This window comes from Myotis lucifugus, unplaced genomic scaffold, assembly GCF_000147115.1.
Source record: "Myotis lucifugus unplaced genomic scaffold, Myoluc2.0 scaffold_3, whole genome shotgun sequence".
Taxonomy (NCBI): domain Eukaryota; kingdom Metazoa; phylum Chordata; class Mammalia; order Chiroptera; family Vespertilionidae; genus Myotis; species Myotis lucifugus.
In genome coordinates this window covers 2,812,660-2,840,117 of record NW_005871051.1, presented here as the reverse complement: position 1 = coordinate 2,840,117, position 27,458 = coordinate 2,812,660, and the positions used below count along the sequence as shown (strand labels likewise).

At 38.6% G+C, this 27,458-nt stretch overlaps 1 protein-coding gene across 1 annotated transcript; it reads right to left on the bottom strand.

Moving 5' to 3' along the window:
* Positions 1-2: 2 nt before the first annotated feature.
* Positions 3-21,176, bottom strand: SLC39A10 (solute carrier family 39 member 10). The gene is made up of 9 exons (XM_006082363.3): positions 19,959-21,176; positions 17,893-18,100; positions 14,649-14,818; positions 12,844-13,044; positions 8,492-8,612; positions 6,661-7,029; positions 5,375-5,455; positions 3,905-4,095; positions 3-2,743 (listed from the first exon to the last, which is right to left on the bottom strand). The coding sequence occupies exons 1-9, from the start codon at positions 20,970-20,972 to the stop codon at positions 2,585-2,587; spliced, it is 2,514 nt and encodes an 837-aa protein (XP_006082425.1). The 5' UTR covers positions 20,973-21,176; the 3' UTR covers positions 3-2,584.
* Between the last annotated feature and the right edge of the window lie 6,282 nt (positions 21,177-27,458).

Below are 27,458 nucleotides of genomic sequence, written 5' to 3'. Positions count from 1 at the left end.
TGTTGCTCTTTTTTTAATGTCTTTATTTTGGGAGTTCCACAGGCATTAGGAACGTACATAAAATGACACACCACTGTTGACCATGAAAAAAACAGCATTGGATCATGTCAGCTTTATAAATTTTTTAAAAAAATGATTCAGTTATAACAACAAAAAGTTTAGATATTTTAGCAAGTATCACCTTGCAGGACCATCATCACATTTAAGCCACTGACGTATTGCTAACGGGAAACTCCACACTGCACTAGTTACTAGAGCACTTCTAAGCATAATCACAGCTGGTCGAATGCAATGTGAGGTACACCGGATTTCGTACGGATGTCACACGGTGACAGCATCGTACGGGCAACAGCAGTGACCTCCAACAAACACCTTAAAGCAGGCTGGCCACGCTCAATGGAATGTTGGAGCCAAACAGAAATGTAGTGGAATTCAGATTGTCTGTAAGACTTGAAATTGTGCATCAGAATGACGTGAAAACTAAACACTGGTGGAACCCTAACAAAATACTAGCAGCCACGGTTCCAGCCCTCCTCAAAGTTTAAAAAGATCTAGCAAATAAAGATAATACCGTGTCTGAGAGAATATAAAACTTCATCTACTTCAGCACAACCTATTTGCTTTACGTTGGGCATTTCAGTGGGGAGCATATGGCAGCTGCTGCCCTCCGTAAACATTTTTGAGATAAGCAGATCTAACAGTGCTGGAATGCAGAAGCTGTCTGGGTACAGAAACCCAGCAATGAACTATAAACTTGGCATGGTTCAGAAAGCAAGGTACTTGAATCACTTGAACTTGGCAGTACTAAATAAAATATCAGCACCTTTTAGCTCAGTTGCTTGAAGGGCCAAGCAATGAGATGAGGACTGCCCTAATTCAGTGCCCACTGCTGAAAATAATCCATGTAGAAAACTCCTACTCGTTCCCGGAGACCGGGGAGAAGGCCAGAAGTCACTCTGCACATCCAGGCATCCAGGAGGAAACCACCTCGCTCCCTCGCTGGCAGCAGAAAGGAGCACTGGCAGCCTCCGCTGATACCGGGGCGCCTCGCTGCTCTCAGTTCTGGTGTCTGTGGTAAAGTTCAGGAGGACAGAAACTGGGGGGAGGAGGACCGAGTGACAGTGTTCTATGGAATGGAAAGAGTTTGGCTCTTCAGTATTTGAACAGTAAGAGTTTTAGAGCCGCTACATGCGGAGCCAAGCAGATGAAAAGAAAGCTGCCTGCCCAGAGTTAAGCTCAGCTGAACTGGAATAAATGAGGACCATGTGGCACAGGGTGGAGCCGGAAAGCTCCATGCATCTGGCTGGGCTACAAATTATTAGGTCAAAATTCCGAATAGACACAGCTCGCACTTCTCACAAGTCGATCACAATGCACGGTAGGAGAACAGGGCGCCTACAAAAGAGACTAGTCCCTATCAGGCACCAACAGCACATCTTGGCACAAAATGATCAAGTGACTTCAGCTGAGTTATTTAAATCTATCTTCCAAGTCACGTGGCACTATGATAGCCACAGTATCACTAGGGATTACCCTCATAACCGATTTTTGTTTTGTTCCTTTAACACTCCATGTACGGATTATGGACATGGTACATTTGGATTTACTGTCGGCGACAGCATGGTCCCAATGCCATCTGGTAAAGCGATACGTACATTTAGAACTTAAACTTCCCAAATAACTAGTTAGTACTGTTAAAGTAGGAAAACTGAATATTTAGACCATGTATGGATTCTTCACTTCTCTGAAATTTTCTAGAGGATTACAATTTTAATAATAAAAAACATTTTACCACATGCTCCGACCTCCTAACCCACCCCTCTTCCCCCCCAAAAAAACCCCCAAAATTAAAAAACAAAACAAAAACACCCAAATACCAAGTATAATAATTAATAATACAGAGAACCATTATGAATCTTCCATTAAACTGAAGCTCACACAAACATACAATCACACATTTCAGTAGTTTAGGCTGGGAGTTTAAACACTATGTAAATATATACAAAAATAGTAACTCTAGATTCAAGAATAAGGACTTTTCCCAATGCTAAATCCACACCCTACTGTGGCCTGAGCTCTCCTCTGGGCCCTAGAATCTACGTATGCAATCTCAAAGTCAAGTTGATCCCTGTTACCACATGTATGTATGTAGCTGAATTAAAGGACACTACAAGTCATTTTTAGCACAAAGAAAAGTCTGTTCAAAGTCCATTTAAAATATTTTAAAGTTTAAGTGATTTTTTTTGGTTCAATTTCTATTTCTGCATAGCCACAGAAGTTTCTACTAATAAAGAGACTACTTTAGTGTTTTATATGATTATTTTTGTGGAAATCTTAATCCTATACCAACGTTGTTTCATGGAGTCCCATTTTCTCCTTTCTATATCACAAGCTTTACATGTTTTAAAAAGACCCCTCTGCGCAGGGAGAACAGTACAGAGCACCAGTCTCGAGTCAGCTCAAATCTCGGAACGTGTAAGCGGTGCAGACAGTGACCTCTCTTGGAGCAACGCGCACACGGTACAAGGACAGGTGCCAAGCTGCACGGTCGCCTTCCTGTAATCCACAGTGGTCGCCGGAATGGTCAGAACTGGAAGTCAAACACAATTTTGTCTTCATAGAGGGCGATCACCAGCATGATGGCAAATCCGAACAGCAGCCCCAAGTTCTGCAGCACGAACTGCCCCACGGGGCAAAAGCCATGCTCTTCGTTGTCGCCGTCACCATGCAGCATTTCCGGAAGCTGAGACAAAACAGGTATTTACCAGAAATCCTGTATAATAATCTGCTCAAATGTTTTTTTTACATTTTCCTACTTAAGAACACTAATGACTAAAGCATAGCTACAGATAAAATAGTGATTTTATTGAACACAATGCTAATAACTATAACGCATTTTCATCAAACTCTGAGTGACTGACAAGAGGCAGCGTGTGCTTTCTGGGGGTGAGGGGAGATGGGGTGGAGGCGGGGAAGGAATGGAAATGCTCAGGAGGATGGAGCGCCTTGAAGGTCCAAGCAAGAACTTCAGAGCTCTTACACAGAACCAGACGGAAAACCGCGTACAGGATGGAAGCACACCAGCGGCACGGTCTAGCCCAGGGGTGGGCAAACTTTTTGACTCGAGGGCCACAATGGGTTCTTAAACTGGACCGGAGGGCCAGAACAAAAGCATGGATGGAGTGTTTGTGTGAACTAATATAAATTCAAAGTAAACATCATTACATAAAAGGGTACGGTCTTTTTTTTTTTTTAGTTTAATTCATTTCAAGCGGGCCGTAGTTTGCCCACGGCTGGTCTAACCGCTGAAGGGTCCCTGAAAAAGATCACGTAGCTGGTGTGTTGGTAGAGAGTGTTGTGGACGAGGCAGGGGCAAAAGCAGGGAGAACAGCTAAAAGGAGAAGGTGCTGGTGGCCTGAATGAGAGAGAGAGCAGTAGAGCAGAGGTGGCAGGTGGCAGGTGGCGCCCTCAGGGCTAAAGCTCAAACAAACGTAAATTCCTTGGAATATAATTTTCTGCAGAGGACTGGCTTACCTCAGAGGTACAGTCTTTCTTTCTTGTTTGCCATTTTCTTAACCATAAAACACCTCCATCCCCATATTACCCAGCCTTTAAAGTCGTATGATAATCCTGTAATTATCTCTCTAGATACTACTGGTTACTTTGAAGAGTAACTTTGACCTGTGGTCAAAAACCTTCAACATCTCAACTGGTTTGCAAAGAAGGAACGCTCCTACTTAAACATCTTTCCCTACAGATTATTGAGGATATCACATGTCTTTAAAATGGGTTGTATGTTTTGAAGAATTAGTCTTTCAATCCATATCCAAAGATTTCTCTCACTTTTAGAAGTCGTGTTCTATTTACAGGTTGAGTGTAACAACGGAAACGGAAACCATCTCACCATGTCCACCAAGGCCACGTAGAGGAACATGCCGGCAGTGACGGCGAAGATCCAGAGGGTGATGTTGTTGGCGTACTGCCCCACCGCGGTGCCGATGAACATGCCGATGTAAGCCATCATGGCCGAGAGCAGGTTGTACACAATCGCCTGCTTCACGGTCATGCCTGCTTTCAGAAGGACTGCAAAGTCACCTGCAGTGAAGACAGAATGGGAGTTCTAAAACCACAAGAAATTACACACAAATTTAGAAAAACATCCATAAAAGACAAAATGAAGAATGACATAAAAAGAGTACCTTTAATAATGGGAATCTTAATATGAAAATTTATTTTTTACTCATGAAATTAAACCTTTATAACACGCAAAAACTTGAGTGAATCTCAAAGGCATGATGCTGAAAGACAGTATGACAGGTTATATTGAATCCATTTATATGACAGTCTAAAAAGAGAAAACTATAGTGATGGGGAACATCCCATGGCCACCAGGGAGCAGGGGTGAGAAAGGGGTGTCACTATACAGGGAGAGCATGAGGGGGTTTGTGTGAATGAATCAAAATTGCAACTATGTTTTTGGTCACATCAACCAAAACAAAATGTTTTTTCTGGTGTGCCACAGTATTTTAGTAGTTAGCTTATGTGTGCCATGAGATGAAAAAGGTTGAAAATCGCTGGCTTAGAGAGAAGAGAAGAGCAAAATTCTGTAAGAAATGTCTTGGAGCTAAAGAGTCAAAATTAATAATTTTACTAACTATAATCAAGTTTTTTTAGTTACAAACATTCATTTAATTGTTGAACACTTAGTATATGCAAGGTAATATGAGTATTCTGGGGCTTGTTTCTTTCTCTTAAGAAGGGATCGTACATGACTGAAAATGCATGATCTGTTAATGAAGTTAACAAAGAAATTAGTGCAAGCCATTGTTTTTCCATGTTCCAAGAAACTGCTGCAAACCACATACCTGCAACGTTACTGGGGGAATTTAAGATAATACACCTAAGAAGATTAGTTTCTACCAATGGCTTCAAAATTGTGATTCTCCGGTTTTCCATCTAATGTTATCTCCTCCATCTCTCCACTGATCCTGAACACTCCACGCTCCCGGGTGAGACCTGGATTCACACCAGCTTTTATCTCCTTCTCTCCCAGCGTTTATTTCCTCTGGCCTTCCTTTCTCAGCTTCCTTTACAGAAAGAGCTCCTTAACTTCTTCCTCTATGAATTTCCTGGCCACATTTTCAATAATTCACCCACCAACTGTGCTCACAGGATGATGTCACTCAGCAGGGGGTTAGATAACACAAAATGAGACGGTAGATGTATATAATTTTAAGCAAAAGTTATACAACGATGACACTCTACTTTGCCATCAGCCACTCTTTATGCTTTGACACTTAGGACATTTGGATGCATTAAACACTGAAGAAGCCTGAGATGATGAAGCGAGGTAAAAGTTTAAAGGTCACATTACCTAACTCATGTGGCAGCTCATGGCAGAAGACAGCGATGGACGTGCTGATGCCTCCTGTCAGCCCAGCGCTGAAAGCCGCTCCTGCGGGGAGGGAGGGAACTAGTAAGTGATGCTGATGGATCTTCGGCTTTGCCTTTTTCATTAATGACAGGTGCAATCGCTCTTGCCTTTCTAAACTAATGTCATAATATATGAGTGACTCATTTATCTTACAAACTCTAGTTTTTGAACAGATAGTGAGGTTCAATAGGTGTTAACCAGAAAAAGAGCTACTTAGTGAAAGAAATATTCCCTATTGAATTAAAGTTTGTAGTTTGTGTGGCCTTTTAACTCCCTAACAGCTTGGAAGTAGTAATGTTGTCAGTATTTCCATCTCTGAGCGGTAGTTGGAAGGTCAATTTTAACTCATATAAGTTCATTTATAGATAGTTAAATGGCTAGTATTCTTATCCAAACTTTTCTGGTCTAGAGCACAAATGGTACGAAGAATTATTTGTCTGAGGCTCTTGAAGACTGAGACCAGAGGTACAAATGCATCTAATTCTATTAGTAAAATTGAATTCTAGTAAAAGATGTGTTTAATTCTACTAGTAAAACATTGGCAGCCATTGTGGACTCAAAAATATAGTCTCTCTCTTCTGAAAGATACCAAAGTCTATTCCTGAATAATTATTTAAGAGTCTGGACCTCAAAGGTCAGCTATTAATCCCATTTACTGTCCTCCCAAACTGGCAGTATCAGTTTACATTAGCAAAATTCTAACATAATATATTTGAATCTGCTACAATGGATTTTTTAACATAAAATTTTTCTTCACCTTTTTAGATGTGAAAAAATGAAATCCAAAATTTCAATTAATTTTTTCTCATTCGAGCATGTGTAAATGTAAATGTATTTGAAAATACAATGTTAAGGTAGCTTTTTCAATATGGTAACAATGCCTTGAATAAAATTATTAAAGAAGTATATTATAACCCCAATAAATTCAATAAAAAATAAATTTAAAAAGTGTGTCCACGCATTTAAAATAAAGACGCTGTTATGAATCACACACACACACAAAGAAGCATATTACGGACATTTGTTTACATGTTCAAAGAAAATCCTACTGAAATTATATCTCTATGTCCCCAACATAGCCTTTAGAAAAATTAAGTGACCGAAGTAATGTATAATAAACTCTACATTTTAACTTTTCTAATTTATAGTTCCTAAGATGAATAACGACATAGTGGAGGACGGTCTTCGAGAACGACCCACTGGAACCCAGGCTCCCTTGAACTCACCAATGGCTAAGCCGTCGCTGAAGTTGTGGATGCCATCCCCCATGATCACCATCCAGGCGATGTTAGCTATTCCCGTTTCCTTCAAGTCCGACCCAGAGTGGCAGGGGCCGTGTGAATGATGAGAATGTTTGTGGTGCCACTGATGACTGTGTTTCCTCAGCACAGTCTTACTCTCGTCGTGGTGGTTGGGTGTAGCAGCATGGAGAGCATGCTCATCAATGGTATGGAACCCATCACTGTGAGAGTGGTCCATGATTTTCTCCTCTTCTACACAAAGGTAATTTTTGGGAGGGGATTCTTGTTGGCCTTCTAAATCTGTCAGTTCCGTTTCATTAAGGCGATCTTCAGAAACAACCGAGTCATCCGTTCCTGCATTTATAATAGCAAAGGATATGCTTTATCAACCGGTAAATGAATGCACATTTGCTCATTTAAACCCAGACAGAACAGCAGGTAATGAACATTTCTTAAGTGACTGTCCTTGAAAATTCACTAAATAAATATATAAAAACAAGTAAAATAAATTAAAACATGTGAACACACACAAGACCAAAAGGTGCACCAGGTGATGGAGGAACTGAAAGCCATGGCTGGCACAGGGAGGAGGAGCTGGCAAGGTTGGAGATGCTGGGGACTTAAGGAGTGCATCATGAACAGCTGATGAAAACCAAAAGGTGCAAGTTACTGTAGCGTTTACAGGTAATAAAATAAACTCCTAAGTTTTCAGAGAAAGAACAAACCTTCAAGTTTGTCCACTGTAACCTCTTGCCATACAAGAAGACAAAGTGTGAATCATTTGCATCTCTCAATGCTTCACCTGACAATACTACTCAAACCATCACTAGACTGAAGTTCAGAAATTCATATAAATGACAACATCTGTTAAGTTTTGTTTTTTAAATTGAGGTTGACCTCTGACCTCGTTTTCAAGTTATTTATTATGTGACAAATATCCTCATACCTCCCAAATTCTATTTTGGGGCAGAGTCTCCAGTGGGGTCTAGGCTGCTTCTTTTCTGCAGAAAGTCACTGGTACACTCAGGGGAAACAGGAAGGGGGAATGTTAGATTTAAAAGTTTTGGTTTCGCCCTGCCTGGTTTGGCTCAGTGGACAGAGCATCAGCCTATGGACTGAAGGATCCCGGGTTCGGTTCCGGTCAAGGGCACATGCCAGGGTTGTGGTCTCGGTCCCCAGTAGTGGGTGTGCAAGAGGCAGCTAATAAATGGTTCTCTCTCATCATTGATGTTTCTGACTCTCTCTCCCTCTTCTTTCCTCTCTGAAATCAATAAAAATATTTTTTTAAAAAGTTTTGGTTTCCCTAAAAATCGTAAGCTACCTATTACATCTACCAGGCAACAGAACAGAAGGATGGGTGCGCAGAGATCTCAAGCACAGAGATCCCTCTCCTTTAAGCACAAAGGCTGATCCTCCTTCCACATGCCGAGGGCACATAGACCTTGCCTTGCCAGGAAGTAACATGATGCTAACCTACCACTCACAAAGCCTTTTTGTTTGTCCATTTCATTGTTTTCCTGTAAAGTACAATACGGTTTTTGCCCTGTAATGTAATTAATTTATCCCACTTCTGGTATAGTGTCTCACCTTAGATTAGGCGTTGTCCTGTTTAAGTTCAAACTGAGATCAAATAAGGTTGAAACAAACCAAAAAACTAACAAAAGCACAATTAAGACAAACTCACAATTAAGAAAATTTAAATTAGAAACTAAAATTAGGGAAGCCACAAAGACACGAAATATTAAGCAACACACAGTTTAGAAGCGATATTTCAATTGTGATGTTTTAAAAGTTTCTCGTGAGAACTATTACCTACCTGCAAGAGGCTTGAGCTGCAGCCAGTCGGCGTCTGGCGTGTTATTTATCTTGTGGTCTGAAAGCTTCCTTCCAATACTCGATTCTTCTGTGTTCTGCTTCATAAACCACTTCTGTTTCCCCTGGGAAAAAATCTGGTATTATTATCAAATCTGCAGCCACAAGTAGCAACAATATTCACTTATTAACATCTATGGGGATAACTGGTATTAACTCCTGGCATAAATTATATGATAAAGAAGTGAGAAAAAATTTTACAAGTTAATCAAGGGGTTTAACCAGATGAAAAATCCAGCTGTATTTGTATGTTGGTGTTTTTTGAATACTCAACTAAAAGGTTCAAGTTCATCTAATTCAAAGTTAAAAGGATACGCACTACTATATTATTATATGCAACCCAAATGAAATATGTGAAATATATGTAATCTCTCTTATCTAATAATGTGTGGGAATAGTAAATTCCAAAAACTAATGCTTATTCCTTTGAATTTTATTCTGTGATTAATGCAATCTCATATTTCCCTACTTGCGACATAATGAAGAGTCAAACCTGAGTTAAAATACCAAATTTGCAATTAACTTCTGAGACTGTTAAATTTGTTAAATATAATACTCATCTGTAAAATGAAAATGATAGATTGAGGATTAAATGAGGTGATGTATTAAAATGACCTATAAGTAACTGACCCTAAGCTTTGCGATAAAGACAAGCTTCGTTTCTCATCTAATCTGTTCTCAATTACTAATAAATTCTAATTATTGTATTTTATTGTTTAGGTTTGAATTGTCCTAACTTATCTCTAAACTAGAGGCCCAGTGCACAAAATTTGTGCACAGGTAGGGTCCCTAGGCGTGGCTGGAGATCCGGGCCGATTGGGGCCTTCTGGCTGCCAGCCAGGGCCTCCCTTAACCAGCTGCTGGTGGGGCCTTCCTTCATTCCACGCCACCCCATGGTGGTCAACGCATGTCATAGCGAGCGATCAAACTCCTGAGGGGACACTTTGCATATCAGCCTTTTATATATATAGATAGCCTCCTTTTCAACATAGCTACCACTAACAACACTTCCAACCTGAAGTTCTACTTCTAGTCTATGTGAACGTAAGAGACAAATAACAAGTATGTTAGACGGTTGGCTTTGCTTCCAGCTGTAAACGGTCAGTCTCCTAACGCTGCGAGGTAAGCCCGTCGGGGCTAGTAGAGTCTTCAGCGATGGCCACCATCAGTGTCTTCCCTCCCGGCCTCAGCCTTCTTCTCCACCCGCAGAATGTACAGCACATTCCCCTGCCTGAATTCTGGCTGGCCTTTACCGTATCTTCACCAGAACAGCGGAAGTGAGGCTGGGCCGGGGGAAGGGGGACTGGTCTGAAAGAGCCTGGCTGGCACTTTGTTGGGCGGGGAAGCAGCCACGTGCTCTGGAGCAGCTCGGTCTGGACTCGGCGGGAGGTGTGAGAGGAGACCGAGATGCAGGCACACAGACGAGGAGGGAGGCATTCCTGGACTTCACCTGCCCTAGCAGGCAGTGGAGTGTGAATGTAGCAGCGAGTGGCTCTAGCTGACACCAAGTAAAGCAAAAACACTGCTCAGCTGGGCCCTGCCCAAATCCCTGTTGCTATAAGCCATTAAGTTTGGGTTGTTCTGCTTCATAGCAATAGGTAACAGAAACAGGAGAAACAGACAATGTTCAAATAATAATAATATCGAGACATCCTAGAGGAGAGAACAACAGCCATGAGTCACTAAAGAAGAGGAAGGAGGAGTCAGCAACAGTAAAAGCCCAGGAGAGGGAGAGAGAGGGTAAAGGAGAAAAAGCCAATGGCAGCTGGGATCTTGTAACTGCTGTGGCTCTGACTGTCCACTTTCCGAAAAACTTGCCAAATCACCCCTCAAGCTCAGCCGGCCTGAGCCAGTCATCGCCGGGTGTTGCTGAACTGATGCTCTGAACGCTCCCTTCCCAAAGCTGACTTTTCTATCAGACGATCAAGTATCTGTTCTACTCAAGTATCACTCATCTCCTTTCTTCCAAAGGCCTGCACAGCAGTGTCTCACCTTAGATTAGGCGTTGTCCTGTTTATCATAAAGGACGTGTTCGGACTTACTGCCTAGATTCCTTTCCTGGATATACTTGAAAACCTCCTTATTATAGACACAATACTCCTCTGCCAAGAGCACCTTCCGTTTTTTACCTCCCACAATTTCTTTTAATATATTTTTATTGATTTCAGAGAGGAAGAGGGAGGGAGAGATGAGAGGGAATCACTGATTGGCTGCCTCCTGCATGCCCCACACTGGGGATGCAGCCTACAATCTGGGCATGTGCCCTTGGCCGGAATCAAACCTGGGACCCTTCAGTCCACAGGCCAACGCTCTATCCACTGAGCCAAACCAGCTAGGGCTCCCACAATTTCAAATTTACAAATAGGCTGCCATATTTTGGGGACTCTGTTCTCCTACATTAGTTTACTTTACAAAAATAAATGTGTTTCATTTTGCCGGTAAATTTAAGTTCAAACTGAGATCAAGATTAAATTATAAAAAAGGAAAACTTGTGTATTTTGTTCTTCTCTGTAAATTATACAGTCCCTAATAATTTAGACAGATTAAATACCAACTGCTGCTTCGATGTTAATAGGTATACACAACTGAAGAAAATTCAGGCTTCATAGTAATTCCAAAACTCCTTTATATAGTTTGCAATATGTAACTGTGATCTAAATTAGGTACTTACAGAGATGGACTCTAAATTCTCGTATTTCTTACATCTAATCAAATGTCAAGTCTTCTTATTGATTCTTTCATTTTAACAATCCTCTTAACCACCTCCTCTCCCCCAATCCTATGCCATAACTGTGGTTCAAGCCCATCTCACCCCTCCTCTGAATGGTCGGCAGTGATTGCCTTCGCCGACTCGCTCCCTGCCAGCCACTCTCACTCGGCACCCTTCCACCACATTCTAGTCTTCCATCCACGACCTTCCACAACCTTCAAACACCACGTGCTGTGGAATCTCTCTCCCTTTGCTCTAGTTGGTCCTTCCCAGTTCCTTCCCATCCTCAGATGATTCTCCCCTGGCACGCCATCCTGACCACCCCTCCTCTGGAGGCAAATAAATATGATGGTGTCCTACTGAAATATAGCAATTAAAACTAAACATATTCTACTTGGAATAGGTTATAAAAATGAGAAGTAGGATTTACTCCCCATAGATAGCAACTGAAAATCATGAATGAATCATAGTTTCACAGCTAGCTTGTGGCTGAGCAATAACTAGAATCACTCCCCCTGTCTCCCAGTGCAGAGTTCTATTATAAACTATTTATTTTGTCTCAAGAAGATCTATAAACAACACATACATATACCAAAAATATATACATAAAAATAGCATAAAAGTTGTATCCTAGGTGTGGACTGTAGCCTAGTTGTATCCTAGATGGTGATCACGACTATCGAATGTTCTTGAGGAAGAAGAAAGTATTTTTCCTTTTTTGAATATTTGCAGTTAACTAACAAAATGTAAGAATTTTCTAATCCTTTTTGTGTGGAAAGCTTCCTAAAGATGTCCTCTAGATTTACAGAGCAGATACTGAAGATAATCAGCACTGGTATCACAAACATGTTAGTGAGATATATTCAAGATAGAACTTTAGATACACACATGAATCAACTTGAACAGGGAGAGGTATAATCATGGTGAATGTAACCCCAAACTTACCTTCTTGGGGAGAAAATTCTTTGGATATTTGTGTTATTCTCATAAATGTGACAGGAAACACAGACAGTTCATGACAAGCAGGGTATGTGACCAATAGTCCTTGCGTCATCTCCCAAGTGGCTTGCTGCTCTTGAGAGGAATCACCATTTCCTTCATTTCCCTTATATCCTTCCTACAAAGCTTCCTGAATATAAAGTCTTATACCTCTAGGACTCTACCACTGGCAAGACTTTTCTGATAAAGAAGTATGCTGTCTGAAAACATTTTCATTCAAGTGTATGACAATAAAAGCCACTTAGACTTGAAATTACCTAAGAAGACTGATGAAACTTGCTTGTATTTACATATTTTTGCATTTTTGTGAGCATAAACTAACCAATAGCTTTTGCATCCTGTTTAAACTCAGTTAAATAAGATGTGACGCAGATGAGCTGAGATTATCATATCTTGATTATAAATGCCAAAATAAATGTAATGACCAAAAATGGCCAGGATCAAAGCCATTTATTACTATGAAGATAACCTATTAAAAAACAGAGACTTAAATCACACCAACACCATAATTAAACACATGGCCAGAAAATGATGGTCTTTGAGTTTTACATTCCAGAAAGTGAAGCAAACAACTAAAAAGTACTTACTCTTTGCTGTTTGTAGTGCTTAAACATTCTAAGGCAGTGTTCAATGATAAATAACAAGTAAATGCCTCCTAGAGCGACAAGTCCTTTCAGTACAGCATCATATTCTTCCAGAAACTTCTTGGGCTCGTGTCCATGCGAATGGCCATGGCCGTGCCCATGCGTGTGTGCGTGTTGGTGACTGTGATCATGTCCACCCTGAGACTGGTATTAAGAATAAGGAAAAATTTGAAACAAATAATTAAAATGCTACTGAAATGCTATGAAAGTACATTTCCTGGTAACTCTAAAACAAAGACCACCAACTCAAATGCTGAGAGGAGTAAGAGAGCCATATCAGCAGTAAGAAAACAGGGAGCGATGGGTCCTCTGTCTATGACCCAGATAAATGCCTAGTATTCAGTAAAAAGAAAACAAAGGAATTCACCAACAGGTGATTACTTGTGACTCCCTGTAATCTAACTTTTTCTTAAACTGATTATACAGAAGTACATACTGGAATATATGCTTAATGTTCTATTTTTAATACTTTAGCAAAAATAAATATATGTGTGCTAATAAAGTTATGTTTAATTGTGAAATGTACACGTTTCACAATATTAATCTTAGAGATCTTTAAACATTAGAGAAGGACTGCTAAGTATTTCCCTTGCTTAATACATGTGTATTCTTTCCCCATATGGTAGTGGTCAACAGAAGTTTCTAAACCTCTCAAAAGAGGTAAGATCATTCAAAAAGGTATTAACTTTATCCTTAAGAAAAAAATAAACAGCAGTTAAACTTTGCTCACACTTCAACTGTTCTTATAGGCCCAGTTCTGAAACAGACTGTTGCTTTTCCTGATGGCTGTCAGAAAGGGCAAGCAAGGGTGGAAATGAAGGGGAAAGTAAGTAAATAACCTGTAATAAATAAACTTTAAAAAATTTATATTAAATTTTAAGATTAATTAATTTCTTAAAAAGACAATGTCATGCATTGTTCTAGACTAGATCTGGAATTCTCAACCACAGTACAGAAGAGAGAAGAGGTATTCATAACATACACATGCAATTCTGTCTCCCCACACTCCAGAAGGCAGATGGTGAGGATATATAAGACAATACTCAAACCTGTCATTTACATTTGGAATGAAAGAGCCCACTATTTTCATAATGTGACACAAAATAATAATACTGGATCAACTACTCTCAAGTGGCAACAGACCTTGAAAGGTACAATCAAGGCACTGGGAGTGTGGGCTCATGGTCCTACCATTAGAGTGTGCCCAAATGTTGGAAACCAAGAGGAGGCCGGGCGAAAGGCGAAGTGCCTGGATGGAAAGAGCGACATGCCTGTAGCAGCTAACTAACTGAGCAGGTCTGCCTATTCCTGCTCAATCAAGGTGCCAGAGCATACTGCTATACGCATACAGATACAGAGGTCTATCACTCTTTGATTTTTAAGTATTTACTTTCAAAACTTCCAGTTGAGCAAGTGTGGGGTTTTTTAAGTTACCTTTACTGAGGTATAAGTGGCCTATAAAATAGTAAGATATTTAAAGTATACATCGTAGTGACTTGACATGTATACATTCTGACAGGTGAACATAAAACTGACATTAGCAGTCTTTTTGCTATTTTAAAATGATTCAATTTATTTTAAAAAATATTGCTATTAAAACTGCTCGAATGGAAAAAATATTTATCCTATTAAGCAAATAAAATAGCACAAATACTAGATTTTTGTGTTAGAGCTTGCTAATGAAAGAACCTTTTAGCTTAAATACTTTCATTTTTATTTTATTTTTTAAGTTTAAAAGGATTTCTTACATGGGGCAGTAGATGAAGAAGGGCATCTCCACTCATTGTTCCTACAGCCAGAGCCACAAGGAATGTGAGAAGGAATTTGAAGCATCCTTGGTTAATGATGGGAACCAAGATCACACCAAGCAAGGAAAGCAGGCTAATGACAGTGACAGAAATGATACCACAAATCCACGCTGTGGGAAAGAAATTGACAGTCAGCATTAGTATAAAAACATCAATCAAAAAAGCTCCCAAGAAGAATAAACAGAAGATAAATGAGTCACACCCAGACTATACTTTTTAAGAAGCTTCATATTTTGGCACTGTTATGCTTAAAAACAGAACAAAATAAATAACAGTATAACTAACTTAAATACCTAAAAAAGGAATTAAGAAACTCAGAGCAAATTATAAATATTATCCTCAGTGGCCCACCTTATCAGAAAAAGGGACTTAAAATGATTTAAGGCTGTGAGTCACTCTTAACATCTAGACTGAATGATTATAAACCTCTCCTGGGAGCATTAAAGAAAATCAAGTACCTAATATACTGTAACCTTTGTAAATCTTTCTTAAAAAAAGTTTAAGAAACTACATATTAGCCCCAAATGGAAATATATTCACATAATATACAGAAGAGTCTTATTACTGTATCTCATTTCTTATTTGTACAAGGATAATTCAGTTCTACTTTCCTCGATATCATCTCTCCTCCACACCCTGTTCCAAACTCTCTTTCCTCCAATTTGGCTTTCTGTACAATTTACTTAAAAAACTAAAAAACAACCAAAAAAAAAACCACACAAAAAACCCTTCCTTTTTAGAAATAATAATATTTGCATTTAAGCTTAAGTAAACTCTATCATAATTTTCTAGGTGTTGAAAAAAGCAATTTGGGTTATAAAATTCTTCTGATTTCTAACCAAATTACTGTGCTTTTTAAATCACAATTTATTTGGTATAAAATAAAGACAAATAAAAACTGGAATATGGCTCAGTTGGTTGAGTGTCATCCCACGCACCAAAGAGTCACTGGTTCAATTCCCAGTCAAGGCGCATGCCCAGGTTGTGGGCCTGATCCCCTGTAGAGGGCTGTAGGAGGCAGCCAATCAATGTTTCGCTCTCAACATTGATGTCTCTCTCTCTCTCTCTCAAATCAATTTTTAAAAAACACATTAAAGAAGCATCTTTTATAAAATGTATACCAAACTAAGAATATATAAACTATTAAATACAACTACCAAATGTTTCCTTTATTTGCACCCAAGATACCAACTGCAATTAAAAAAAATGCTAAATGTCTGAAACAAGCTTCACTTATTCTGCAAATTAGGTCGCTTAAAACGTTAAAGGTCTTCAAGCTTAGTTATTCACCAATTCCCTTTCTCATTATCTAGAGAGAAAATACATTCTTTTAAAAAGAAGCGCTCATCTGTGGAAACTTTCTAATTAACTTGGTTCAAAGCATGCGCAAGATGGCAGTTTTCTACACTGTTTCAGCATTTTAATTGGCAGAAAATGCTTATCAACCTATTCACAACCCCCTTGGCAATTAAGCTAGGGTCAGCTCTATGACTAAATGGGCCAATCTTGAGAAACAAACGATTTCTAGCGTACACAGTATATAGCATACTGGGTTTACAGCAGTCTTTGAACAGTTAATGAGGTAGTAGCTGTGCCTCTATGGGAGACTTATATAGAACCAGTTAACCTTTCTTAATGGTACAGCAGTCATTAAAAATAATTTCTAGCAGGGCCTTCTCTCTACAATTATCAACATCTATTAGGACATAATTCATTCAATCTTCATTTCTGACAATGCTAATAACCACCTGCAAACAACTGATCAAAATTCACTATTAGTAATGTATTTGTCTCCCAAAGCAAGTACAATTTCCTCTAAGGCTTTTCAGATTGAATAAGCTGTAATTTTCAATATTACTAGTAAAGCATCTATCAGCAGCTTATTATAATATATAGATTATTCCAATATTACAGTATGGAAAACTCTAATTCATAATCTACAGTGGATGTGGAAGCCAAAATTAAAATTTTTCGAAGCCTTAAAAATAAAAAAGGCTATTAATTTTAAATCTAGATGTGACAATCTCGTCAGTCTCCGTTTTCCCTGTAAAGAACAAATGACTTTTGTTTTAAGTTCAATAATCTCAGGCCTAGCTCCCCTTCTCTCCTGTCACAGTGAAAATGGAGAAGCACCTGAAAGACGGTGCCTCTCGAGGTACTTACTCCCCCACCACGATCAGGGAACAGGAAGCCAGAGAGGGGCCTATTTTATCCACCCAAACCTCAGCACTCCAATCCGGGCATGGACTCACTTTGTCTCCCTTTACTAACACACCAGTCTGGACCCAGCCTGTCTACCTAGAAGACCATTCTTGCATTTTTCTTACTAATCTATACTTACAGCAATACATATGTACACCAATATTTACCTCTATACCACTGTCCTGTCTGACTGCATCACCTATTGAAACACTACGAAGTATAACTAAATAGAACTATCTCCCGGTCATATTCTAGCAAAGCATACTGAAGGACCCTTTTAGCAGGAAGCAGTCGAGCACAGCACAGGTTAAGAACATAATGGTTACAATGACAGGCTTCTGTTTATCTTTTAAAATATAGTTTATTGAATTTATAGGGGTGACACTGGTTAACAAAATTATATAGGTTTCAAGCATACAACATATAACACAGCATCTGTATACTGTATTGTGTGTTCACTACCACAAGTCTAGTCACCTTCTATCCCAAATGGTATCCCCGCCCCTTACCCTCTTCTGTCCCCCCTCATCCTCCTTTCCTTCTGGTAATCACGATACCTGAGACCATATGGTACTTGTCTTCCCTGACTGGCTTTCTTCACTTAGTGTAATACCCTCTAGGTCCCACTGGCTTTCCTCCGTACTTCCTTAAAAACAATCATCACACCCTGCTCAATGGGAAGCAATTAGAACACAAACAATTTTAACTAAGGGCCCGTTCTTTACATTTGCCCGTCAGGACAGACCCACTTATCACAAACCTGTGTATCCTTTTTAATCTAGTTTCCTAGCACAATCCTTCCCCTGCAATGCCACACGATACCACCATGCCTCCTGTCTTACCCAAGTCTTTTAAACGTACATGTTAAAACATATTGAAAGACATCAAAAGTAGGGCAGTAATTTGGAAATACTTTCTAATTCAACTACATAAAAAAATTAGAATAGAAATTGTGTTGAGGAGAAAAAGAAATCTTTCTTACCCGATGCCCCTACATTTGCCTTATCTTCAGGAACTGTATTTTTATCCTTACTTAAATCTTCAACTAAAAGTTTGTCAAAATGTTCAATACAAAGTCTGCTGTCAATCTGATATAACAATGCAGGGCAAAGGTATGTGAATAGATCAGCGGAGATTGGAGAGTTGGCACCATGACCATAGTATTTTAACAACTGAGTGACGTTCAAACACTGTAAGGAAATTGATAAAACAAATTAAAGAGTATTTTAGAAAGGTTATGCAGAAACAATTTACTGTATAAAGAAAATATTCTAATTATTATTTGAAAATAATTTGTAATACAATATATGTATTAGAAATAAAGCTTTTGGATAGGAGTTTATGATAGGGATACATTCAACTTATTACCCAAGACTTTTTATGGGTTTTAAACATTCTTCCATTCTAACACATGAAAGATAATGATCTATTGCCACTGATAAGAGAGATTCACAACTGTAATCTCAAGATTCTTAAGGGGGTGGGGGCAATCACTTCTCTAGTCAAAGTGTATTTATTAATTACTCAAGATTCTTACTTGTAAAACAGTGTTAAATAAACTTAAATTACTTTAATAACTTTGTATTTTAGTATAAGACAGACTTTTCCCTGCCGAAGGGGATGCCCAATGCTAAAGCTGGAAGATGAGAACAAGGCAGCTTCATCCACTAGAACTTTAAGTGCAAAACAAAACAGAGCAGGAAACAAGGCAAACAAGTTTGAACCCATCGTATAGAAAACAAGTATCTAAAATTAAGGCAAAAAGACGGTACTGCCTCTTTTTCCTACAGACCCACTTCGGCAGCAGACTTGTCTATTGACGTGCTAGCTCATCCTATGATTTTACGTAGGTACAAAAAACAAGGCCAGAACACACATACAAACAAACAATGATTCTGCCCAGGTTTTAACATAAGGTACTATACTACACAATGCATACAATATTTCCATAAATCCTGAGAAAATTCAAAATACGCATCAGGTTTGATGATGCAGACCCTACAAGTTTGACACAAAAAGTAAATATTAATAATAACGTCCAGTTATTAACAACAAAAGATTCTAGGATATCATCCATAGTAATAGATGAATATAATTCTTTAAAAGTAAACTAAGATTATCAGTGTTTATAACTGCTAAAAATAAATTATCTGGTGACTTCTCCAGGGAAGAAACACAAAGATATTTACTTAGATGCAAACATATTTAAATTGTAAAGACATAAACAACAATGGATGAAGTCTTATTCCATCATATTCTATATTATATGGTGCTGATTTTATACATATGAACAATAAATTCAATTTTTTCTAAACTTAAGAGTGATAAAAATTAGAATAAACAAAGGTGTTAATATACCTTTCATAAAACAAAAAATAAATGTGTTTAAGATTAATATAGCTTTAAAAAACTAAGAAGGAATCAATTGATGTGAAATTATTCAAAAAAATCATGAAAATTTGGAGTTTCCTATTATTGTATCTTTTTGCATTCACCCTAAATTTGTCAAAGGCATGAGAAAGACTGTATCATGAGCAAGTAGGCCCTATCATAAAGTGACATTGAGAAAAGAAACCTACGACATGCACAAAATACCTGATTTGGAGCTATATCAATGACTAGGACCCATTCCATAATTAATTCAGTAAGTTAATAGTCATAAAAAAGAAACTGTCTAGTCACTTCCCAAGAGGAAAGACTGAACAAAAAAGGCTTCAATTTTCAAATATCTGGAAACCAGCTAATAACAACATGAAAATTAACTTGCGGAGTTAAGAAAGTCATAAGATAGTAAAATAATGAATATAAGGGTATATTTTCTAACAACCTTCAAACATTTAGATTTTAAGAACCCAAATTTGAAAACAAACAATGCAAGTAAAAATCCGGATAAAAAATTTAATCTGATTTAACTTCCTTAACGTGTTTCTTTTACATTACCTAGAAATGTTTTAATATGATTAACTATTCCACTGTTACTTCTCTTTTCACCTTAAAATGCTCCACAATTATCTAAGAATTATGGAGCAACCATCTTTTTCTACTTACCTCATGTTGGCGGTCATCTTCATTATGATCTTTGTGACTAGCAGCTGAATAAATTGCACTTTTTTTAACATGTGGTGCTTCTCGCTTTCTAGTGTGTCGAAGTTCACCTTCATTATCAGGATCAGGATCTTGGTGTCCATGACCAGGATCATGACCATTATGTTCTGGAAGATGTCCATGAGAATGACCTGGGTTATGTACACGATCAGGTTTATGGACCCGATTATGCTCGTATTGTTCACCCTGATCATGGTTAGGGGGAAAACCTGGTGTAATGACCTCTGAATTTTCGTCATTCTTCCCTTTTCTCTTCCTCTTTCCTTTTGGTGGCTTACTTTCAGAATGTTCCTGTGTTTTATTGGTCTCTGCTGAAGGCTCATGGCTAGTCTCCCCATGCTCACTGTGAGTAATGGAATCATTAGAAAAATGGTGGGTAGTGTTATGATCGAGGTGATGACGCAAACAATGGTGATGACATAACCGATGATTGCGGTCGCGAGTATGTTTATCATCAGATTTGACAGACACTTCAACTGTCTCTTTCTCTGGGTCACACTTATGGTATCTTTTTGTTGATACACTGGTCACAGTTTGGTTTTCTGAATTTAAATGCTTATGGGAATGCTGGTGGTTATGTGAGTGAAAATGCTTTCCCTCTTGAACTGCCAAAATATCTAAGTGAGAAACATGATCGTGGCCAAGATCCTCATGATTAATCTCAACTACTTTTATTTCTCCGAGGCCCAAGTTTGTTAAAAGTTTCTCCAGACCAAAAAAGGATAATCTTCCATTTTCACCGTAACGGTCAAAAAGTTTTTCAATGTAATAATTTTTCTCATTTTTGGCAGCATCCAGCTCTGAAAATTTGCTCGCCTCCGATTCGGTCAGTCCATGATGGTGTCTGTGGTGCTCCTCAGGACCATGGTCATGTGGCTCATGGCAGTGGTTGCAATGATGAAAAATAAATGTCAGCAAACAAATGAGGCAAAATTTTGTGTGCATATGTACCTTCATTTCTATTTTTCCTAAAGGGATTTAAAAAGAGGCAAGCATTAGTTTGTACTTAGTCACATTCAAAATAACCACACACTTTCCAGCAGTGCCAATCTACTAGCCCGGTGGTCGGCAAACTCATTAGTCAACAGAGCCAAATATCAACAGTACAACGATTGAAATTTCTTTTGAAGGCCAAATTTTTTTACCTTAAACTATATAGGTAGGTACATTGTTATTAATTAGGGTGCTCCTAAGGCTTAGGAAGAGCCACACTCAAGGGGCCAAAGAGCCGCATGTGGCTCTCGAGCCGCAGTTTGCCGACCACTGTACTAGGCAAATGTTTTACCCCAGTTCTTCTGTGGCTCTGGATCATTCTTTCCTCTTCCTGTAAAAATAGCATACAGCCCTTTGAATTAATACAAACTGATAAGGGCTCATCTACCAAACTTCTACCAGTCATCTACTCTGACTTCCCGTTAGCACAACACTTAAGAGTCTATACATTTATACAGGAATTGGCTTCCTCCTCATCTGGTCCTTTACAAAATAGTGTGCTGATTCTGCTCTTGAGTCCCTCTGGTAATTGCAATAAGGCAGGATGAAATAAAATGATAAAATGTGTGAGTTATAAAGAAATGCAACTGTCATTATTTATGAATGACAGGATTGGGTATGTAGAAAATCCAAAACAAACTCTAAGAATTAATAAGTTAATTCAGTTAAGTTGCTCGATATAAGAATAACATAAAATCAACTGTATTTCAATATACCAGCAATAATTAGAAAATTAGAAAACAGTGTTATTTACAATAGCAAATAGCTAGGAATAAAAAACAAAAGATGTGCAAGACCTTTACATAAAATATGATCACATGTTATTGAGAGAAATGCAAGCCATAAAATGGATGACTATATCATGTTTATGACTGGATGGGATACAGACCCAATGTAACCCCAATCAAAATCTCGGAAGTAATTCTGTGAGAATTTGAGATACTTTTAATACTTAGCTGGAAAGGGAAAGGGCCAAGAATGGCCACGCTACTTCTGAAGAACTAGAAACAAGTATGTCCTCAACCAGTTACTAGAGGCAGTGTGGTGTCTGGTGTGGGAATAAACATCCGGAGATACAAAACTGGGAGTGCCAAACTAGGAAAGATTCTCTTTTCCTTGGTGATTGGCCAACTAGATTTCTATATACAAGAAAAAAATAAAATGATCCCTCTCCACCTACTAAAAAATCAATTACAGATGGATTTTAAATCTAAATCTAAAACAACAAATGTGAAAGCAATAAAATGTCCAGAACTGTGCTGTCCAATATGGCAACCACTAGCCACATGTAGCTACTTAAATTTAAACTAACTACAATTATATTAAAAATTCAGGCTTGGCCCGGCTGGTGTGGCTCAGTGGTTGAGCACCAACCCATGTAACTACAGGTTCAATTCTTGGTCAGAGCACATGCCCGGGCTGTGGGCTCAATCCTCAACAGGGGGTGTGCAGGAGGCAGATGATGATGAATGTTTCTCTCTCATCGATTATTCCCTCCCGCCCCCCTTAGGAGTACCCTAATTAAGTTAATAACAATGTACCTACCTATATAGTTTAAATCAATAAAAGACATATTTAAAAAATAAATCTTTTTTAAAAGATTTATTAAAAATAAATCTTTTTTAAAAATAAATCTTTTTTAAAAGAAGCTAGCTGTTGCTTCAGTCATTCCATCCTCACACAGTCATATCCAAAGCTGAAGCATTTACCTTTGACCTGCAGAGCAGAGTGGTGCTCCCTGCTAACTCATCACCACTGTCATTCTAACCGCTACTGCCACCCCTCAAAGCCTCCACCTTCACACTCCCGTTTTCCTTCTTCAGCAGCTTGTCACTGTTACATGTCTCTGACTTTACACCAGCCTGCCATTCGTAAGTAGCCAGGTAAAATTACCTTTCCTTTCCATTAGGTTAAATAGAAAAAAAAATCCGTGTTCCGGGCAATTTCTTTGTAAAATGAACATATTTTGATGACTGACAGCAGCTACTTCCTCCCGACCAGGGAAACTTTCTGTCTGATTAACTTTAGCTATCCTTATAATTAACAATTAAAACCATCAAGATCCTTTTTTTTAAAAAAATTATCTTTATTGCTGAAAGTCTTACAGATGTCCCCTTATTTCCCCGTGGCCACTACCCCCTCCCCCACCTTCACAGCACTATTGTCTGCGTCCATGGCCCATGCAGATAAGTTCTTTGTTAATCCCCCCCCCCCCCCTTCCCTCTGAGATCTGTCAAGTCTGTTCCATGCTTCTATGTCTCTGGATCAATATATTTTGTTCATCAGTTTATTTTGTTCCTTAGATTCTACATGAGTGAAATCATGTGATACTTGTCTTTCTCTTGTTGTTCACAAGGAAAATAATACAACAGTTAATAAATAGTACAATAAACTCTGTGTTTTGCATACTCACAACTGTAAACCTACTTTTGCCCCACCCTGTATATGAAAACTACATAAATTATTCTACAAATTTAGAGGGTTCTACGGCACAGTCCCTTTTCTTATAAAGCTACATTCTGATACTCAGACCTGGGGTAGATTTTGTGATACACAGGCACATAGAAAAAGAAAAAGGTAAGAATATTATTAACGCCAGAAAAAGTTATATACTGCTACCAGCAGTATGATCATAGCATTCTCATTAATAGTTGGTATTAATTTTGGAGTAATATCTTGCCTTATTTTCATTTATATTTTTTAAATTATTCCTGTTGTCTCATTATTTTTATCAACACATATGCTATACTACATAATATGAATTGGTCATATTTTCTGCAAAAAACACACTCGGTTTTGCCCAGTGCCTTTTAATTTTGATTACAATGGTTTACCCTTTCATGAATGTTCTCCTGTATATGCATTATTGAACTGTTTTTGTAATTTCTTCTGATTTCTAAATTTAAGAAGTTTCTTCTCTCCATATCTAATACATATTTTCTTCTTTTAAAAAACTATAAAGTGACCGTAACCAGTTTGGCTCAGTGGATAGAGCGTCGGCCTGCGGACTGAAAGGTCCCAGGTTCGATTCCGGTCAAGGGCATGTACCTTGGTTGCGGGCACATCCCCAGTGAGGGGTGTGCAGGAAGCAGCTGATCGATGTTTCTCACTCATCAATGTTTCTGACTCTCTATCCCTCTCCCTTCCTCTCTGTAAAAAAAATCAATAAAGTACATTTAAAAAAAACTATAAAGTGAACATGACCCCCAAAGATCTAGGACCCCTAACATCATTTCTCTTTTAGGGAAAATAAAAACATCATTGAACTAACCATACTCTTACATATTTATGTTAAGAAAGTTTATGTTAGCCTCAATAAAACTTTCAAGTTCTTGTGTTTAAGCAAAAGTCTTCCTAGTAAAAACTCTAATATTTGTCTTATAAAGCATAAATCGTATTATGTGCTATATATTTACAGTGAATTTACAGAACATTTTTCTTAAAATCTCTTTCGGTGATTCGATTTTAGCATACCTTTCCGGTTTCTTTGTCAGCTTTTAAAAATTGGTATGATTGTTTTCTTGAAAATATTTTTTTATTTATACTGGTTACATACATAAAATTATTCACTTTACTTGAAAAAACCTGTAATATCCTAATTAAAATGAAAATCTTAAAAAGTATGTTCTACTTCACTTACTGCACCTGGGATGTTAATTGGCACAGTCACTATGGAAAACAGTATGGAGGTTCCTTAAAAAGTTTAATAGAATGACCATATGACCCAGCATTCCTCTTCTGGGTATCTACTCAAAAAATTTGAAAGCACTCATTTGCAGAGATATATGCTCCCCTAAGTTCATTGCAGCATTATTCACAGTGGCCAAGACCTGGAAACAACTGAGGTGTCCTTTGCTAGAGGACTGGATAAATGGGTAAAGATGTGGCACATACACAATGGAATACAGTGGGGCCTTGACTTACGAGTGTCCCGACTAACGAGTTTTTCGAGATACGAGCCGTCTCTCTCGGCCGATTTTTTGTTTTGAGTTGCGAGCTAAAATTCGGGTTACGAGCCAGCTTCAGATACCCCACCGCTAGTTGGCGCAGCGAACGTCACAGTGAACGCCACAACATCAACCCAGCATCATGTGTCTCACTTGTTCACTTTAAGATTTGACATACGAGTAATTTGAGTTACGAGCTCCGTCACGGAACGAATTAAACTCGTAAGTCAAGGCCCCACTGTACTGCTCAGTCATAAGAAAGATGAAGTACTGCCATTGCAACAACATGGGTGGGTCTTGAGAATATCGTGCTAAGCGAAATATGTCAGAAAAAGTCAAGAACCATGTGATTTCACTTAGTGAGATATAAAACTAAAAGTAACAAATGAATAAACATCAAAAACAAACAAAAACTCATAGACACAGACAACAATATGGTGGTTACCAGAGGGAAGGGGGATGGAAGGTTAACAAAGGGTAAGGGGGTCAAATATATGGTTACAGAAGATTTGACTTTGGGTGGTGGGCATGCAATGCTACATATAGTTGATGTATCAGAGAATTCAGTACCTGAAACATATATAATTTTATTAACCAATGCCACCCCAGTAAGTTTAATTTTTTAAAAGTATGTTCTGAACATTAAAATGTTATGCAGTTAAATTTCTATACTAAAAAAGATCTATGGGGACAGAGAACATGATCTTGTTGCTTTATAATATATACATATTACACATAATATATAGTATCTATTCTCTATTGGCGCATATGTAATTTTATGTATAATCTACACTGAGAGAAAGATACAAATTGACCATACCTTTGCGACACCCACCAGCCAATCAGGCGTGAGTATGCAAATTAACCCAACAAACATGGCGGGTTAATTTGCATATGCAGGCACCGAGTGGCCAGGAGTGGGGCAGGATGCAGGCATTCCACACCGCCCCAGCCGCTCTGGGCCTCTGGGCAGCGTGGGAAGGTGGAAATGGGGCTCCGGACTGGAACAAAGGCAGAAAGGCGGCTCTGGGCTGGAGCGAAGGCGGTGCCAGCAGCCAGGGGAAGGAAGGCCCATTCTTGCATAAATCTTCGTGCATCGGGCCTCTGGTTATATAATAATACTATAGTACAATCTAATGTTTTTCTAATATTACATTGTTTTACTTCATTGGTTTATAATAACAAGTCATATATTATTCTCTTTATCTTGATAAGGTATGTAAATCAATCTTTCCATAGCCCCCTTCATCAAGCAGGTATAACAGTGTGAAACATATTTCTTCACATAAATAGAATGATTCATCTTCAGAAGAAGTGCATTAAGAATTATTATTCCAAAACATTTGTTCACAGACCTATAAACATGTGATCATGAATGTTTTGTTTTTATATTTTTATTAATTTCAGAGAGAGGAAGGGAGAGGGAGAGATAGGAACATCAATGATGACAGAGAATCACTGATCGGCTGCCTCCTGCACACCTTCTACTGGGGATCCAGCCTGCTACCAGGGCAAGTGCCCTGACAGGGAATCGAAAACTGACCACCTGGTTCATAGGCTGATGCTCAACCACTAAAACCACTAAGCCACACCAGCCATTGATCTATAATGGGTGAAGAGACTAGGAGGAAAGGGGAAGGGAAAGGGGACAGGCAAGGAGAAGACATAAAAATATGAAATATATTCTGCTCTGAAGGACGTACAAGGAAGATAAAACTACATTTTTTAAATTAGTAAACTGTGAGAGATGCTACAATAGTAGAAACAGTATGATAGTGTTAGGTGGTAGCTCAGAGTTGAAGGCCAAGGGCTTCACATTGCAACTCCAAGCATTGATAAAGGTGTTATACTTCCTATTAAGGGAGAATGTAACTGGGAGAGATGAAAGGCTTCTGTGTTACTTAGGTAAGGACACGAAAACGTACATTCATACTATGCATTTATATTTGACTGGATGTACTTCTACTAAAGTATTTTATAGGTTCTAGGAAGATACAGTTATTGTAATAGCAATATGTCAAATAATGATAGAGCATTAAGAACTGGATCCAAGGGTTGGCAGGCTTAAAAGGACCAGATAATTAACATTTTAGGTTTTGCAGGCAGCACAGTGTTTAAGGCAAATACTCAATTCTGCCATTTGGGCACAAAAGTAGCCATACACAACACATACACCAAGGAGAGGACTGTGTGCCAATATTTAACTCAGAAAAGCAGGCTGATTTGGCCTATGGGACACAGCTTGCTGACCCCTGGCTTATCCTACACATTTTTTTAAATTACCAATTCAGTGGACAACTGTAGGGAAAACTGCTATCTTAAAACTCACAAATTCACAGAATATATAAAGTGAATTCATAAGAAAGTTTACAAGTGTGAGGGCACATCTGAAATGGGTTCCTTTTATTTAGATACTAGAGGCCCGGTGCACGAATTTGTGCACAATGGGTCCTTTGGCCTGGCTGCACTATTGGGCTGAAACTGGCTCTCTGACATCCCCTGA

Bases quoted from the DNA above. Each gene is read 5' to 3' on its own strand.
- SLC39A10 (XM_006082363.3), bottom strand. From the start codon at position 20,972: ATGAAGGTACATATGCACACAAAATTTTGCCTCATTTGTTTGCTGACA. The intron at 13,045-14,648 runs GTAAGAAATCCT...TCTTAATACCAG, and splicing joins TTCTTCATCTACTGCCCCAT to TCTCAGGGTGGACATGATCA. The intron at 7,030-8,491 runs GTAGGTAATAGT...TTATAAATGCAG, and splicing joins GCAGCTCAAGCCTCTTGCAG to GAACGGATGACTCGGTTGTT.